General features: G+C 41.4%; 1 protein-coding gene across 10 annotated transcripts in view; it reads right to left on the bottom strand.

The window, feature by feature from the left end:
• The window catches only part of LOC142401052 (unconventional myosin-XVIIIa-like), a 63733-nt gene extending 45624 nt beyond the window's left edge, over nt 1-18109 (bottom strand). For 3 of the 10 annotated variants that reach the window (XM_075486280.1, XM_075486273.1, XM_075486274.1), the window contains exons 1-14: nt 10262-10500; nt 10124-10149; nt 7610-8704; nt 6106-6219; nt 5868-5939; nt 4363-4422; nt 3235-3322; nt 2780-2886; nt 2512-2688; nt 2126-2336; nt 1884-2026; nt 1410-1510; nt 1206-1269; nt 951-1095 (exon numbers count right to left, since the gene is read on the bottom strand). In XM_075486280.1, the coding sequence (XP_075342395.1) occupies nt 951-1095; nt 1206-1269; nt 1410-1510; nt 1884-2026; nt 2126-2336; nt 2512-2688; nt 2780-2886; nt 3235-3322; nt 4363-4422; nt 5868-5939; nt 6106-6219; nt 7610-8704; nt 10124-10149; nt 10262-10298 (2440 nt within the window). In that variant the 5' untranslated portion in view covers nt 10299-10500. Of the gene's footprint in view, nt 1-950; nt 1096-1205; nt 1270-1409; nt 1511-1883; nt 2027-2125; nt 2337-2511; nt 2689-2779; nt 2887-3234; nt 3323-4362; nt 4423-5867; nt 5940-6105; nt 6220-7609; nt 8705-10123; nt 10150-10261; nt 10501-11082; nt 11205-15930; nt 17027-18010 lie in introns of those variants that run through there. The other 7 variants (XM_075486279.1, XM_075486282.1, XM_075486275.1 and 4 more) reach the window with 6 other exon arrangements.

Here is an 18109-nt window from a genome sequence, read left to right as displayed (position 1 = left end):
AAAGAACAGGAGGGGGAGAGTGGAAATGATAATTTCACCTTTAAAAGCCTACGTGTCTTTGATGCTAAGGATGTGAATATGAAGAACCCTTACTTCACAAAAAATACACATCTTTTTGACAGTTTCAGCCTTTGCAAATGTCAGATTTCTAATTTTAAGATCAACGTTAACTGTTGAGATGAAGATTGTGCTCTCACTTGAGATAAAAAAAAAATTAAAAAAGACTTGTGTCTTTAGTTGGGTTTCATTATATTTGTTGTTTTAGACAGAAATGAATCATTGTGTTCCTGAGGATAACTGTTCCCGTTACTTCAGTAATGACAAAATAAATGTTTGCATTCTTAAGCTGTAATAGCATTTTCTAACAACTACTCTAGTTTGCCAGTAGTTTCAGTTGCTTTTAAATATTGGATATTTCTTGCATATCTATTTTGTTTTTTCAGTGAGAAATGATACTCTAAAGAAGACAGAAGTTCAAATCTAGAAGCAAAAATTTAATGGCAGCCTAAAATTATAAAAGCAAGAAAAGTCTGTGAAAAGAAGTCTCCAATGATTGTTTTTTTTTTTTTCATATGCAAATGTTATTAGTTCTAAAGCTGAACTTTTCTGTAATGGCCTAATTCTTCATTCAGAGCTGTAGATCAGAGCAGCTCAGACTAACAACCTGTGCAGAATGCAGCATCTTCTTAAAGTGCAGATGCATAATTCAGTTGACTGGATTACATCTGTCTTGCATCACACAGACGATGCTTTCAGAACGGATGCTTGACATCACGTCAGATCACGTCAAGTGTTGCTTGAAAAAGATTTCGGTTGACAATGACATTTTTTTGTCATCGCCCTTGTTTTTGTGCGTTACAAATTCCCAAAGATTTGTGCTGCATCTCATCGTGAAAAACATGGAGTCAGCTTTAACATGTCAAACCATTCCATGGGTCCAGAAATCTTACCCTTGGTAGCTCCTGCAGCTCCAAGATGGTAGATAGTCCCAAGGATGAGCCAAAGGGCCTTCTGTTCATCCCCACTGATCCCAAGAACCTTCATAGCTGCTTGCAACTTGGAAAACTGCTGCGAGGCTCGCTGCTTATCCTCCGTCTAGCAGATTTATATAAAAGTACTTCAACTTTTTAACAGGCAGAAATAGTATTTTCCTCATTTCAGTACAATCAAAAACGACCACTCTTTCATTAACACTTAGCATTTACCTTTGTTTGTGGCATGATTCCAAATGAATTGTTCTCAGCAAAGTGGTTAAGGTGCAGCTCCGTTCTGATAAAGCATTGAAAGCATTACCGTTACCAGTGCAACTGACTGCAGTGCTAGATCACTGACATATATCCATGTAATACATCAAGTGCAGAATAGAGGTGTAATGTGCTTTTAATTAGCATAAGAGAATCAGTACTGACTTGAGAGAGCTATCTACTCCAGCCATCAGGTAGTAAAAGACATTAAAAGTGGACTCTCCCTCTGGTCTTCTTGTCACCCTCATCTTCTCCAGAAGCATGGTCTGTGAAGCCACATTAAAACAAGAATTATAAAGGAATAATATTATTTTATGCAACACAAGTAAGCATAATAAAGGCTGGACTTGAAGGTGACTTCGGTGAAAACAGAAGGCATTTGGGGGGGCAAGAACATAACAGAAACAAAACAAACTGCTGGTGTTGTTCTTTCTGAAATGCTGTTTTCTGCTGGTCTTTTTCTAAATTGCTGGTGTTTTTTCCAATTTGTTTTTCTGTCATGTAAACAGCGTTTGTGGTTTTTTTGAGTCGTCATCATGCTGCATGGAATTTTCTTGCACTTTTGCTTTTGTCATCGTGTTTTGTACCCAGGGACCACCGTAGTATTTGCTGTTAGTCAGGACAAGAGTTCATTTGTACCTGGATAGAGGCTGACATCACCAGGCCTGCCTGGTCAAAGTCCAAGGAAACAACATGGGAGAAGCGACTTGCGTTTCCATTCATGCAGGTGGAAGCGTTCCCAAAAGCCTCCAACACTGAATAGACCGCCTGCCATTTCTCTGCTACAAGAGACAAAGGAAAACGCTGGTATTTAGGAGATCTCATCATCAAATAGTCATTAAGAGGTGCATTTTTTGGGGAGTGTATCCTTTCCAGCCTACTGGAGAATGTCTTGTTGGTGCTTCCGGCAATGGTAATCAGATATTGGATCACGTGTTGACAGTTGGTGGTTTTGCCACTTCCACTCTTGCCAAGCAAAACAATGGACTGATCCTGGCGAGTGGTCAGCAGGTTCCTATATGCAGCTTGGGCTATGCTGTAAATGTGAGGCGCAGTGTCCTCTCTTCTACAGCCCTTAAACATTTGCATGACCTGAAAGGAAGGCAAGAAGAGAGTTCAGGAGAGCTGAAAAAAGAAAAAAATTCTGCTGAAAAAAAAGGTTATTTCCCTTCAGTTACTCCAATTGTAGACCTATTTATTTCTCACTACTCTCTTATTTATGCTGAGGCACAAGAGATGTTCATTACATGTACAGGCTGCCACCTACCTTTTCAGAATACATAGAGGGGGCACTAATGGGGTTAATGACCACCATGTTGGGCCCGGTGTGGGTGTGCACCAGGTTACTGCCATACCGCTGTCGTAGGGAGTGCATCACACTCGACTCATTCAAATACTGCAGAGAAGCCAGGTCCTCCATTCGGTCAAATAATGGAGGGTTTGCCTAGAGTTCAAAAACAACGAGAGAGAGTCACATACTCACCCAGCATCATCAATAATGGATGAGGTTCAGGGTTGATTTGATGATTAAATACCTTCTCTACATCGTCTTCATCCACATCCAATAAAGATCCATCACTCTCCAGGCGGATTTTCACCTTCCCCTCAGGCAGACTGCCCGTCTCTGTCTTCAGGAGAGTTGCTGCATCACCACAAAGTGGAAAATTAATTAATTGGGAAATGTAATCTCAACCCGAGTTTATCTGATCTTACATGCCTGACAACATGGGGCACCTGAATCTCTTTTAATAATGTCTGTGATTTATTCAAACTTAGGACACATTCAGCAAGAAAACAGTGTTAGGCTACAGAAATGTTGCCTGAAGCAAATGGAAGTACTTCATTATAGTGCCTTATCAACATCAACATTTTAAAAACATTAACATTTCTCTAAAAGCTACTTCAACATCCCTGCAATAATGTGTTGATATTAAAAAAATAAAAACATTGGGCAATTATTGCAGATAAAAACAGTTACAGTTATACTAACCCAAGGAAAATCCGTCCTTGTGGACAAGCCATACTTTTTCTGTCTCATACCAGGCTTGTTCTGCTTTTATCTGCTCCTCAGTCTTTCCCTGTTAGAATAAGGGCAACAATAAGGATAAGATAAGCTTTTATTAACAATTATCAGACATCTTAAAGGGCTATATGGATCAAATTATTGATTAAAACCACGTAATGTATTTCCAAAGGTTCCCTCAATTGAAGTTTTAACAACAAGAAGTGATTAACTTACAGTTTACTTTTAAAAGAGTCAAGGGCAACAGAATTCACTGGGTGTAGGGCTTCTTCCAGTAAGAAAATATGTGATACTCTTTAAAGCATTGGCTCCCATGACTCTCCTTTTGATGCACCTTTAAAGAGTGTTCACTAAACTGGCTGAGGTGCATTTAATATCTTCACGATAAAGACATCACGGGCAGGAGGCAAAAATGTTGTTTTTTTTCTCTCATCACAGCAAAGTGAATCACATAAAAAGAAAAATCTGACTTTAATTATTGGGGAAGGAGGGGATGAAACACAGCATAAATCCAAGCAAAAACAAGTCAAGTGTCTCGAGAGTCATGCATGAAAATAACACAATTCAAATAAGAAATACAATCAAGCTTACATAATAAACACTGAGGGGGGGGGTTTGCTTTTCTTCCTCAATCGATAAGTTCTTTCTAATGTCGATACAGGACAGAGTTAAAGTCCCCATGAAATGTTTGTTTGCATCTTTTTAGAAGAAATGTCTTCTTTCATACATAAGAGGTGTTTTGTAGATGAGTATTCTGTCCTAAATTGCGAGAGTGCTGATTCACTAATGATGGGAAACACCTTCCCCAAATGCCAGTAAAGCTGATCAATCAGGGCTGTCTAAGCCTTTCAGAGGCGAAAAGCCATTTCAAGGGAACTTCAACTAATGAGTCCTGGCTCCGAGTAGGGTAGTAGAGACACTTCAACAGGCAGAGCAACAGGGAAGGCAAGTCCTGGGATTCTAACAGGTGAGACTGCTTCACTAACAACCACCACAGTGACTAGTTTGTCACACATAAATCCATATAGCAGACGTCACTCTGAAATGGGGGGGGTCATCAATCAGAAAAACAACCACTCATTTCCACGGTCAAACCTTAGCTGCAGCTGAGTGTGCTGCCTGAAGAATAGCCACTGGGTCCTCAACAAGCGTGGACTGGAGAGGGGAAGAATCACAATCAGTATTTTGAGTGGTTCAGTGCAAAGAGCTATGTCAGCAATGCCAAATATAGCACGTTGAAACAAGCAGTGGAACACCAGTTATTGTGAGTGAAGAATTAATACACGACACTGCAACAAGACCAACAGCAGTCCAACAATGAAATAGAACGCCAAGCAACTCTAATAGAATAAGTGACTGGATCAAGTACTTCACCATAAAATAATGAATGAGCAGAGATTACAAGGGGTGTGGAGGTAAAATGTGCTGTCTGTCTATAATACAAACCGTCACAATAACAATATCAGATGTACATACTGCAAAGTAGAACTGTTGGACAAAACTTCTATGTAAAAAAACGTCTCTATGTAAAGTACTGCATAAACACAATGATGCAACAAGATAGAGTACATAAAGAAATACTGTAATACTACAAGCAAAGTCAGGGTTCCTTGAGTTATTCATTTCAAAGGCACCCATCTCACCACAAGAAGAGTTTAAGTGCAATAACCTTTAGACATAGATTGCTGCTGCTGTATGACTGCTAGATTACATCAGTACTGCATGTACATGCCAGTGTAAAAACAACAGAGGTTCTATACAGACACAGGGCACACAGGGTGCAATGCAATTCTAATGCAGCAATGCTAAATTAACCTTGTTGTGACTTTCTAAATCCTGGTCAAGGCCCACTAATCACCCTAACTTTTGTAACCACTGGTTCATTTGACATTAGTGCATTCCAGGCCTCTGCATGAACCCAGCAAGCAGCATGAGGTATACTACAGAGAGGTCAGTGTAGGAGAACATGCTTAGACTTCAGCAATTTAAAGCCACAGGGGCCCATGGTAGAGCCGGCTGTACCTGAGAGCTTTTGTGGCTTGCAGCACCCTAGCCATGCATACAGCAAAAAAGGGAAGCAACAATTCAGGATCCAGTGACCCTCAACAGCAAGGGAGGAGACATGAATTGAGACAACAGCTCATCAAAGCAGGGATGAAGTATAAAGGGAAGTCCTCTGGACCTGGAGGCAACAAGTAACTGTTCAATGCCATAAATCTAACACCACAAAAAAATGTTAAGAATGACAAAGTTCATCGTCATTCTGTGGTCGTCTCACTATCATTATGCAAAAAAATGGATGCAAAGATGCAATAAGCCAGGAACACTTGCCTATGAGAAAAAGATTTGTGCCAATTGCTCTCCTGAAACAAAGGAACGTTACCAATCAAGACTAGATGGACGATTGTGGGAGGAGCCTCCTGTGACTACAATCCTCTTGGCAGACGGTTTGTTTGGGGCAACCAAGTGGAACTCTGGGATTTTTGGACAAATTTCCCAATATCACAGTAGGCAAGCAGCTTACTCAAGCTAGTCACAGGTTAAACCCTGGTAAAGCATGGCTCATGCACACCATAAAAGCAGAGGCAGATATGATTTACATCGTTTCCTTCTAGAGAGAAGATCTTGCTCACACGCTTGTAGTCCTCCTCAGAGGGGATAAGCCCTGGAACCTACAATTGGACAGCAGGGGCAGCAAAAGCAGACGTGCAACCAGAAAGTAATATAAATTCAAACAAAAGTAAGTCCTATTACTGTCCACTGGAACATGGAAAATATCCTTGAAAAAAAATGCCTTTTTCTTTTGAATGTGAGAAGCACACACACAGTAATGTCTACCTTTGGAGGAGGATCAACACGCTCCTGCTCATTTGATGCAGACTGGGCAGGTGGCAGTTCATCAGGGAATGGTTTACCATTGGGCACCAAAGGGGAGGGGGATGTCTCCTTTTCCTTATGTAACGTATGTAAACATTTACAAAAGACAAACGTGCGCAAAGAGAGATGAAAAAAAAAAAAAAAGGTGACAGGATGAGGGTGAGGATGGCAATTATGTTTTGGCTTGGTCTATTTTTTCTTCTGACGTTAGATTCAATTGTTTCACATCAACAACTATCACCAACTAATTTAGTTTTCAAGTTAATTCAATCAGAAAATGAGTAACAGAAAATGGATGTGAACATAAATTGGATTATCAAGCCTTGCAGCAAGAGTGTGTAGTTTTTGTTCTGTATTTGCTGCTGTCTGCATGTGAAATATTTGAAATGGAGGTTGTTCAAGTTCAATACGTTTATTTTTTCTTAATATAATTTTGGTCCACAATTATAGGTTCAGCAGGTGCAAAAAAAGCTGGATTGCTAGGCAGGAAAAACTCTCAGTGATGCTTTAATTGGTCTGATTATTACCAAAGTGAATATCTCCTGAAAACAGTATTAACAGTGTCTTTCAGCACCAGCTGCATCTCCAAAATCAAATTCCTGCCACCATGGTCAACTGTTCCCCAGATTTCAGACATCTGCTGATATAGTTTCCAAATGACTTGCAGACATAATTCCAAGAGACTAAATAACAGCAACAAAAACAACCATATATAAATCCCAAACTGTAACACAGACGGTGATCATTAGAAATGTCTACAGCACAAATGTCCTTGAATGAATATGTACTATGAAAAGCAATATTTTGGAAATTAACTGAACCTAAACTAATTATCCACGGACTTGCACCAATGGTAATTGATGACAAACCGAGATTCTGGTTCTCTCTTGTTCAGGCAATTAACACTAAACTGACGAGAACAACTAATGACTTCAGTTTATGAGGATATCAGAGTTCTGAAAATGTTTCTTTCATTTTTAAAAGAATGCCGAAAAAAAATCCTTCAACTTTTGCCTGACGTGTTCTACCGCAGAGAGAACAACTTCAAATCTCTGCCTGCAGAAAGTGACAGTAATGAGTCACACCTCAGTGCTCACAGGCAGTTTCTACTGACCATTCTGCCAAAGTGCAGTCAATGAGCATATGCTTATTCCCACTGATGAAGGCTGACCACGAGCTCACACATGCACACTGCTTCCTTTCACCGATTCAAGTTTTCAGAAATGAAGACCAACTTGTGTTTTGGAGAAAGTGCATCAAGTTCAAGTGATTTTGTTAACGTCAAAGATTAGGTGCAGCCTAATTATAATGCATGACATAAAAAGTTAGAACACATATTGAGAGCAGATTTGCTCAAGTTTAAGTTAGAGGACAGTGCGTGTATATGAGGCGTAACATCTTGTGTTATTTCACTAGGCATGCTCAATGTAGAGGAAAAGAGGCAAACACTTTTTTCTCTTAGTACCTCTGTTTTCTTCACACCTAACAGACGAGACTTTGGTATGAACCCTGCAGGAGGAGCCAAAGGATCTGTCTTCGGGGCAGGGATGAATCCTGGAGGTCTTGCCAAGGGATTCTGTTTTGGGGGAACTGGGCTAGATTTTCTGGCAGGGATGAAACCAGGTGGAGGAGTCAACACATTTTGTTTGGGTGCAGGAATGAAACCAGCAGATGGGGCCAAAGGGTTGGGTTTGGGTGTGGGGATGAACCCAGCTGGTGGGGCCAAAGGGTTGGGTTTGGGTGAGGGGATGAACCCAGCAGGTGGGGCCAAAGGGTTGGGTTTGGGTGTGGGGATGAACCCAGCTGGTGGGGCCAAAGGGTTGGGTTTGGGTGTGGGGATGAACCCAGCTGGTGGGGCCAAAGGGTTGGGTTTGGGTGAGGGGATGAACCCTGCTGGTGGGGCCAGAGGGTTGGGTGGAGAGATGGACCCTGCTGGTGGGGCCAAAGGGTTGGCTTTGGTTGGAGAGATGGACCCTGCTGGTGGGGCCAAAGGGTTGGCTTTGGTTGGAGAGATGGACCGTGCTGGGGGGGTGAGGTTGTCAGACTTTGGTGGCTCAGGATTTGAGGCTGTAATAGTTGGTACATCAGTGGCCTCTAGCGTTTTTTCCACAGATTTTTTTTCCTCATCATCCTCCACCTTTTCTTTCTCTTCTTTCTGCTTCACCTCCTCTTTGGTGTCCTCTTTACGGTCCTGAGTGCGGGTACGAGGCCGGTGCTCCTTGGTTCGACCTCTGCCCATGAGATTGGTCAGGCCCATAGAGATATCATCATCCTGCCCAGCAGCTTTAGCTTTTGTGAAAACGGAGTCTGCAGCATATGTGGGCTGGTTCTGCACTTCTGTCCCAGTAGGAACCACACGCCTAACAACTCTTCTCACAACCCTCACCACCTTTTTACCACTACTGATCTCCTCTTCCACTGGAGTGTCGGGGCCCCCCTTGGCAGCGCTACTATTGGACTTCTCAGCTGATGATGATGATGATGATGCAGTCGACTGTGAACCATTTGCTGCATCTGGCCCAGCCTTAGTGACTGCCTGTGGTGGCTGACTACTATCAGACTGGACACAAACAAAGCAAGGGAGTGTAGATTATTCCAATGGCTGACACAGATAAAGTGTCAAAGAATTTAGCAGATGGCTCTAGTCCGAAAAACTCTTGAGAATTATTCTGAAATAGACTTCTATCATTTGCATATCTTAATACCCTTGCAATCAGGCCAGAAATACAATAATGTCAGTCATGTGCAACTGTGAAGTTCAATGGCAAAAATGCATATCCACATTCTGCTGTTGCATTTCACGCAAATTAAAACAGGTGGAGACAGCACGCTAATAAAATGTGGGCCTGTGTCAACAGCCCTTAAATTTTTTATATTCTATTTGTAAAAGGAAACTGAGGTCTTAATGAAATGTCTGTCACACGCTTTGGTCAAAAATGGCACAAACAGTACTCCTTTTTTTTTTTTTTTTCCATTAAATTACAGCTCTATTCAAGTGAGCCATTTTAGGAGCATTGAGTGATCCATTAGACTCTGCTCCTCTCTGCCTCATTGAGATCTGTAGTACTTAATAACCCTCGGCACACATTATTATGGTTTGACAAAACATACAGTAAATAGATGGAGAGCTTAGGTCACACACTAAACTGACTTTACTGGTGAGCGAATGAGGCCTCTTTTAGGCGCAGTCTCGCCTTGAGTCATATGTTGAACTAGCCTACGTTGTTCAAACATGCATGCAGAATGTAACAGCTGCTGGTCAGTTAATAACACCACTGAAAACTCCTATTGTTATCACTTATCGGCTCCGTAAACTCTGGACTTCCCTTGTGCTCCACTCGTCTGTTTTGTTTAAGTCTTTAGCAGCTAACATGAAGAACTGTTGCTTGTATGGCCGGTGTTTCATCGACGTTTGCTTTGTAATTTAACAATGCTGTACTGGTGATGCATTCAAAGACAAAGGGATAACAGAGTCTCCAACTTCTGACTGGTTAAAAAAGTGTAAAGCTCACCAATTAGAAGTCGGAATTCCTTTTTCGGGATAGAAAACATTGAATAAAAGTACGGCTAGAGAATAACTAGCCAAATTATTTCTTATGTTAACAATATAACTGCCGATGAGAATTGATGTTAAGCAAAAAGCATTTCAGCCTTCCACTTCTGAGGTACAGCGTACAAAGCCTTATCTTAAGTTAAAGTTAAAGTCGGGCGGACATGGGCTGATAACCCTGTAGGGTGTCGTGTGTTTCGACTGCAAATCTGAACAGGTCACTCACTCAGATAAGGAGGCCCAAAACAGTTATAGTGACTTCAGCCATCCCAATATGTCTTATCAAGCACAGGCAAAAGGTGTTTTTTTTTTTTTTCATATGTCCCCCCTTAAATAATTAAAGTGAATGTCGTGAAAAATTAAGCGATTCACTGAGAAAAAGAAGTGAATTACTGTCCACACACATGCAGCTGGAAAAAAAACACTTACATCTGGCTTGCTGTCAACTTTAACCTACAGAAAGGAAAGCAACACAAAGACAATCAAACCCCACATTCAGACCCAGTAAACGAAGGTTAAACAAATTGAACAAGCAACCAATATGAAACACAGAAGCGGGACTTCCCTTTTGCTCCCAGAATGAAAAGCGCGATTTGTACGCCATGGTGACAAGCCAGAAGTCATGGATTTAAGCTGGACGACGTGGAGAATAAATGTATGGAAAGATGAGAGGAAAATGAGAGGCAGTCGAAGAGTAGGGGATGGATTGTGCTGAGTGATGAAGAATGAGAATTTAAGGGTGAGCCCTGGGGTCTTGTTTTCTGCTCACAACAGGTTATACGTCAACAGGGCAGTGGGGAAAATGCAGAACTGAGAATAGAAAACAAGAAGAAAATGATGAAATGAAAGCGTTGTTTCTGTCACAGTGTAACAGATAAATGTAAAAGAACATGAGAGAGAAAGTCTATGCTCTCCGATAGCTGTTTTACTATCTATGGGCCTCACTCTCAATCAGTTACTATAGCTATGCATGCTGAATGACCATTTGCTTCAATCACTATGGTAAAAATAATGTATTTAATTAGTTTCTTTCACAGGGATGGTACAAAATTGGGTACAACAGAATGACTGGGAAACTACAGAAATAGGTTATGCCATCAACAAGACGCGGGACTACAAAAAAAACTTTTAAACTTCTGATACAACATTTCAATGGCTAAAGTCAAATTCGGTGGCGCCACAGTAAGAATGAGTTACACAGCAGCTATTTCACCATCTCTGGCCTTGCTTTCCTCAGCGTCCACTCCTATAAATAGTTTGAGCAGCAAAGGAGGCCATTCTGAGACACTATCAGAGCCCAAATGGAACAGCTAAGCAGAGCATGTACACCCTAGGCAGATCACACCACTCGCCACACACACAGTCCACCAGAGGCTCAAGCCCATTACCTCCTCTCTGGGCCCGGTTAACCTTCCAATCTTCATTCAGTCACTGAAGCAGTGCAGTCAGAGTTAAGGTAGGGTAAGACCTTAGTCTGCTGGGAGCAGACACACTCATACCACAGAGAGAGAGGGCGACCTGGAGGGCGGGGTCAGAACCAGAGCCGCACAGTAAAGCTGTGGTCTGAGGACTTGAGGGGGGGTAATATGAGAGGAACTGGGCTGGGGGATGGAAGAGGGACAGCTGCTGAAATACAGAGAGGCTATTAATAGACTTTGCACAACTACATTCATTGCCTCAGCCATGTTTCCCTGCCACATTCTTCTCCTAGTGACAGTGTCCAAATTACAGTCCAACTAATCAGATACTAAACTCATTTTTATATGTCCTTCCAGCAATTTAATGATAATTTTACAGTTGACAAAAACAAATATATAGCTTCAATAATAAGACGTAAAACAAGACTTTTCAGTTGAAATGGCAATCTATCTCCTGAATCAACCCGTTCACATTTCCTGACATTTAAAACTACATATATATGCATGCAAATACAGATCTGTTTATCTCAGGCCACATAATATGGTCAGTACTTGTGTGAGACATGTCCTTCATTTCACATTCCACACCACAAGAGGGAGCTATAAACCAAATAAGTGATTCCCTGCTTCAGCAAAGATTCTGCTTTAACACACGACTGAACAACATTCAATACTGCGAAGTTGCAAACCTCCAAAAGAAATGCTTTACACACAAACACACACACATTACAGCCATTACATGTTGATCGGTAGCATCTACATCACACTTAACAGGATTTCAAACTTTAAAGTCATCATACAGAATGTCATAACCTATCAATTATAACAAAGATGTTTTTAATCCGCATTGTGGCAAAACCAGTTGGGTAAAAGCAGCACACATAAGGGTATGCTGGCTATGGGTAGGCGTTTATCTCTCCAGTTCCATGAAGAGCAGTCATTCGAGATCAAACAGAAATGTAGCAACAGGCTTAACTGGGTGGGGATGAGTTTATCCAATCATGCACATTGTTTTCCTCTTCATAAACCCATAAACAGCAAATATCAAGCAAACAAATTGACTGATAGCAGCTATGTGTGTGGTCTGAGCAACCTCATCCAGAATCGGCAGAAGGAAAAAGGGTCTGTGAGGGTTTTGCTACTTTACAAGTAATGTCAAATTGCGTTTAATGAGTGAAAATACACTTCTTGCAAAACATACAACATTCCTTCTGGTGTTAAGCTCAGAAACTCACATGTCAACAGTCAGCAAGATCAAATCAACCAAACAGCCGTGCTGGTCTATCCAGCACAGCCTGCTAATCCCCAGGAGTCTGTTACTGGCACATAGCTATGTGTTGACTTGTTTTGTCTACACATGGTTAGCGCAGAATAAAGATTAAAGACTACGTGCACCATAGAAACTGATCAATCGTTCCATACTATGAATATGGTTTGCCTGCTCAGACCACAGCACAAGGTGAAGGCTGACACCAGAGTTCACAAAAGTACAAACTTTATTTCAATACAAAGAATGCAAGGTTAATCTCTGGGGGATAAAGTCCAAAAGCAGGTGTCAAAACAGTGACTTCCTGCAGCAAAATGGTGGTGATCCAGTGACTCACCGTGCATGCATTTCATCTACATCCTCTGAAGTATGGACAAAAAAGACAATTCTGCTTTTTCACCACCATAAGAGCCACATTATTACAATAATAAATAAAACTTGAAAAACAACATACACAATGAAAAATATCTAAAATAATCTTGAAGCGTAAACTCCTGTTTAATCTTAGAATAAAAGTATTTAATTCATTGATGCAAGCTGAGGATTACTGAGTAAACTCTCCAATGCAAATAAGATATTGCATGAGGCGTTTGACTAGCATCCATGCCTCTGTCAGTCCAAAGTTCAGTTGAATCATGGGATGTCACACTTTCAAAACTCTAGCCCTGAACATTAGAGCTTTTATCTTTGAAAACAGACCATGTAAAAGGGGCAAAATACTGACAAAAAAAAAAAAAAAAAAGACAACTTCCAAACAGGAATAATGATTCAAAAGTCTGAACATTGAGCAACACACACCTTATCTCAATACAGTTTGTGGTGAAACTAATGAAGGCGCCACGTCACAAATGCCTGACATGTGCTTCTTTAGAACAGTTCTTGCTTCTGGCCAACAAGACAAGGTGTGGATGGCAAGCGTGTAAATCTGACTGACTGTGACGTGAGCAACACACCCAAGAATTCGAGGTATCTGCCTCACTTTGTCATAGTGAGACATTCAAACGAATAGTCACACAGGTATCGTTGTTGGTGTCAGTGCAACAACACAAAAAAAAAAAAAAAAAAAAAAGCATTTTGTTAAATATGTATTGTATGTGATCTCCACAGAATGAAAGGGAAATGACCTCTTATGTATAGCTTCGATCGTGAACAAAACACCTTGTTCCAATGACACTCCACCCCTCTCTGACTCCTGTTTGTACTCACTGCCTCTGTAGCATCTCCCCGATGGTAATGGGGATGATGTCACTTTAATGAGCAGCTTGGAGAAGAGATTAAACCATTAGCTAATTTCTGAATTATATAACTACGTCTGAACTGCAGATAGGCAGGAAATGTGTGCAGATAAGTGATGCAGGGGTACCAGAAGAAACAGATGCCCACCCTCAGAAATGAGCTCCCGACACTGCATATGACAAAGTTTCTGCCAGAAAAAGTCACTCACTCCAAAACAATTTTGGCAACAGTAAGCAGGCCGATCTGTGAAGTACAGCAGGACTACTATATGTGACCTAATAGATGTGTGGCATCTTTTTACGCCTATCAGTACTGGTTTTGTCCTTTCTCAGTCATCTTTCTACTGAAAGCATGACAGAAACCTCAGCAAAAGTTAAGAGAGCACCTATGACACCAGGATTATTTCTGAGGGGAAATGCTATGTATACGTGTGATCATTCAAGACAATGAAACCCTTCGATGTCTGCGATGAAAACCTTAAAGTGATACAAAAGACTTTCAAAGCTTCGGAAATTAGAAGAGGCAGCCCCTAACAGTTGCCCTTATGTTTTGTTAAACAGTGGCTGTCACCCAACGGACAAAAGGTTCGCATGCATGAAATTATTAAGTTTTGGTGCAAAAGTTCTTTCACTCTCTTCAGATGGGATCAACCACCGACCCCGTTTGAGCAGAAAATATGCTAATCTTTTAGATAATACAGGATTTATTTAGTGTTAGTCAGATTTAGATTTGTAAGGAGATTCCTTTTAAGACAACCAGACAGATTTGTGTGAAAAGGTGCGGGACATATTATGCAGCTGAAAGCTGCTGGTGCTGTAATCAGAAGCCATACAATAATGCAGCCGGAAAAAAAAAAACAGACAGCAGACAGCGAAAGAGCAGGTGTTTGGCTGATAGCTATACTGAGCACTTTTTGTTCAGTAACAGGCTTATTATTATTGTATTCTCACTGCAGTTACACCGGTTGCCTGGCAACTTCACACTGATGACATTGTCCCTCCACAAAGTCAGTGCTTACCTGCAACCACCAACTGTCTCCAGCTATATATTTAACAGACGGGCACTCGAGCAGCATCGATCTTGTCACGCACACATGACAATGAACTGGCATATTTCCACAAAAAAAACAATAAAGTATTACACGTTCATGCATCACCAGTGGTATCCAATTGTCTTGCAGTTCTTGATCTAGAATCCAGATCTTATTATAACCACCTATAAATAGGGCTGTTGGTTCTAGGTCAGCCTCACAAGCACATTTTCAGCTTTTTCAAATGGCCTGTCTCATAATGATAATCAAGACTGTTTGAATATAGGACAAAGTGGGACAGGAAGGCAAGCACTTCATGCAAGGAAGCAAATTAATTGTGTGTATATTACCGAGGCTGTTAATTCAGCAATTAGCCCATCATATTATAACTTTTGTTCATGGTTACAAATAAATCAGACTGTGACAATGAACCAAATTTCATGCTGTAAAGAGGATTCATTTCATTCCGCAACTATGGTATCGGCACCAAAGTTTACCTAAGAAGAGGATACTCAGCGGGTAAAAATTCCATTCTACCAGTCTATCCTTTTAAAGTAGTTAGTATACTTCACCCACCATTACTGATGCGACTCAAATAACAGTATACAGCCGTGTCCACCACCAGAGAGCCAAACAACAACAGGCTCAAATTCAGGTTGTATCGGCTAATAAACTATTTAACTTGATGGCCCTCTACTTGCTGCTGATGATTATCCAGGAGAAAAGAACTGAAATGGGCCGCCAGCCAAGTCTTAGAAGACCATATGGCCATGGGCTGCGGTGGCGTTTGGGCCGTTGTTTCTTTCAGCGTCCCATTGTTTGGCCTCAAAGGACTGGGGGGGGGTGGAAGGGGGATTATATGTACACCAGAACACATTCTTATTCAAAACACATACACCCACTCTAATAAACACATGCACAAAATGACATTACCGGTGTCATTACAGTCCCACCCATAACTAAGACAACTTTAATCCACTATGTGTGCAACAGACAAGAGACTTAAGAGGAACAAAAGGCAGACAATGAAAAAGGCTGTTTCTGTTTCTGTCCTGTAATTGGAAGTAATGAGAACTTTTATCCAAACATGTGCAATGAGATATAGCAAAATGTTACATAAATCTTTTAACAAATTGTCATAGGACCCAAAATTAAAACAAAAACTAAATGAAGTGCAGGTATGAATTTAATGTGAAGGTACAGAAAAAAATACCGAATGATTACTGAATGTGGACAAGAATTTATTCCCACAGAAGACTAAGCGTGATTCAGCAGTAGTACTCACATCAATGACTTCTTTGTGCAGACCTTCAGTGGTCCTCAGCCAACTGCGGTTCAGCTCACTCAGCTCCAAAATCGGCTGAACCTTTAGCCAGACCGACTCCCCAGATTGACGGATCATCTCCACAATTTCATCTCTGTTTTTGCTCTCCACGTTGATTCCATTGATTTCCACCAGTCTGTCTCCTGGCACCAGACCCAGAGACCGGTCCTTGGTCCCAGCTCCTGGTTCAGCGAAATGAACCACACGCCGGCACACTCTTCCGTCCGGCTGCCTTTCTAACATGGTGGTTCTCCTCAAAGAGAAGCCAAAATCCCCAGTGCTGCGTCGCGGTATCTCAAGCTCTCTTGGATCTGGTGTTGGTGGAGCAACAAGCACAGGCAACTGCAATTCTGCACCAGGGAAGGTCTTCTCCACCATCTCAGGAACGTGAACTACGACGGGGCTTTTTGGGTTGGGGATGGAATTTGAATGAAATGCAGTCCTGTTCTGGTCAGAGAGCTCTGAATCCTCTGAAGCATCAGCCTCTGTGCTCCTTTGAGGTAAAGGTGCTCGCCTTTGGCTCACTATTGAATTTTGCTTGGCCAGTTCCCCAAACTTTGCTGCCCTCTCCTTTACAGAGCTGCGGTGGTGTTCTGGTGCATTCCCTGTCATATCCTCAGAGGCGTTTGCACTTGTTTGCCCCAAATCCTGCTCTGGCGTGTTGTAAAGGTGCTCAGCATCCAGGTTTGTCAGGCTTAGCTCGGAACTGGTAGCAACTTTAATTGGGATAGGGTTAGAGATCTCCAACTTGCTCCGAGAGTCCCTTTTGGAGCTCCCTCGGTGAAGGTTGAAGAACCCTCTTCGTATACCCATCTCTTCCAGGCTTTTTAACTCTGCCTGGGACATGCGTTCTTTCTTGTCTTTCTTGTCTTTCTTCTCCTTCTTTCCCTGCTCCTTTTCCTTCTCCTTCTCCTTGTCCTTGTCTTTCTTAATTAGGTGAAACATGCTTGACCTTCTCTACGGTTATTAACCAGTTTGACTTGTTTACAATGGGAAACTGTCAGATTTAGGCTCTCGTGTAGTTATCTGGAAGCATCTACGGTGGGTATGTCGTCATCTAAAAAGGGCAAAATCAAGAAAAGGTTTAATGAAAGCGCCGCATTACAATCAAAGCTTGACTACAAAACTGGCAAATCAGCCACTGGTCATATAGGCAGATTATTTCATCCATATTTGAGCCTCATAATGCTTACTGCAGGATTATTGTATATTTGTACATAGGCCTATGTATTTGGCTTAAATTGACATTAAATATTCTTCTCAAATTTCAGGGTTGAAAAACACTCCAAGACAATTCTCATCAATATGCACTTTTCATATAAATTACCTGGTTTCACCCAAGATATCAACATACAATCACAATCAATTATGAATCCACAGCAAAGTGTATCCAGTACCGTACAGTACATTACTTCCACTCATCACAGTCTCAACAAACTGCCTTAAATGTATTTAAACTGCGTATCTGTAATTTTTTCGGAGTTCTGTACACTTACACATCTGTGACTCAATTGATCTGACGTTGCCCTACATGCACGACGCCTTTGACTTTACATTTATCGCCCTCAAACTGTCCAGCAAACACCACACAAAGTGACGAAAAACGTGTGAAAATTTGTCCATGATGTTCTCCACTGAAGCTGCGAGCAAAGCTAGCAAACCTGCTCTGTTTTTTAGTGTAACCATAAGCAGAAAATTCGCACTTAATCCACATTTAATCGGCCAAAACTGCTATGACATAGCCACAAAAGAACATTTACAGTTACTTTGAAGCATTTTATAGTCACGCCAAGTGAAATTCTCATGGCGACTTTTGACTGGAAATGAGAGTTGTGTCCTAGCTTCACTGAAGTCGGTGTACAGCATGTATAGCCGGGTTGTCGCTGTGACAGGTCCTAGCTTGGCCATAATGCTCTCGCTTTAAGCTGCTTTGCCCTCATTCCCGAGCATTGACATTTGGGAATACTTTCAGCAATGTAAGAATGTCATTCATGAAAAATAACAAGAGTAAATGATGCTAGAGGGTATGACAATTACCTACCTGAAACAGCTCAAAACTGACAGCGTTGTCCTCTTACTAGAACTTTTCGGCATTTTCTTCCTTGTAATTGTCAGTAGGTGCGAGCAATGTACTCGTGAT

This window comes from Odontesthes bonariensis, chromosome 16, assembly GCF_027942865.1.
Source record: "Odontesthes bonariensis isolate fOdoBon6 chromosome 16, fOdoBon6.hap1, whole genome shotgun sequence".
NCBI classification, from domain to species: domain Eukaryota; kingdom Metazoa; phylum Chordata; class Actinopteri; order Atheriniformes; family Atherinopsidae; genus Odontesthes; species Odontesthes bonariensis.
Note: the sequence above shows the minus strand (reverse complement) of the source record. Positions and strands in the feature narration are given on the sequence as shown.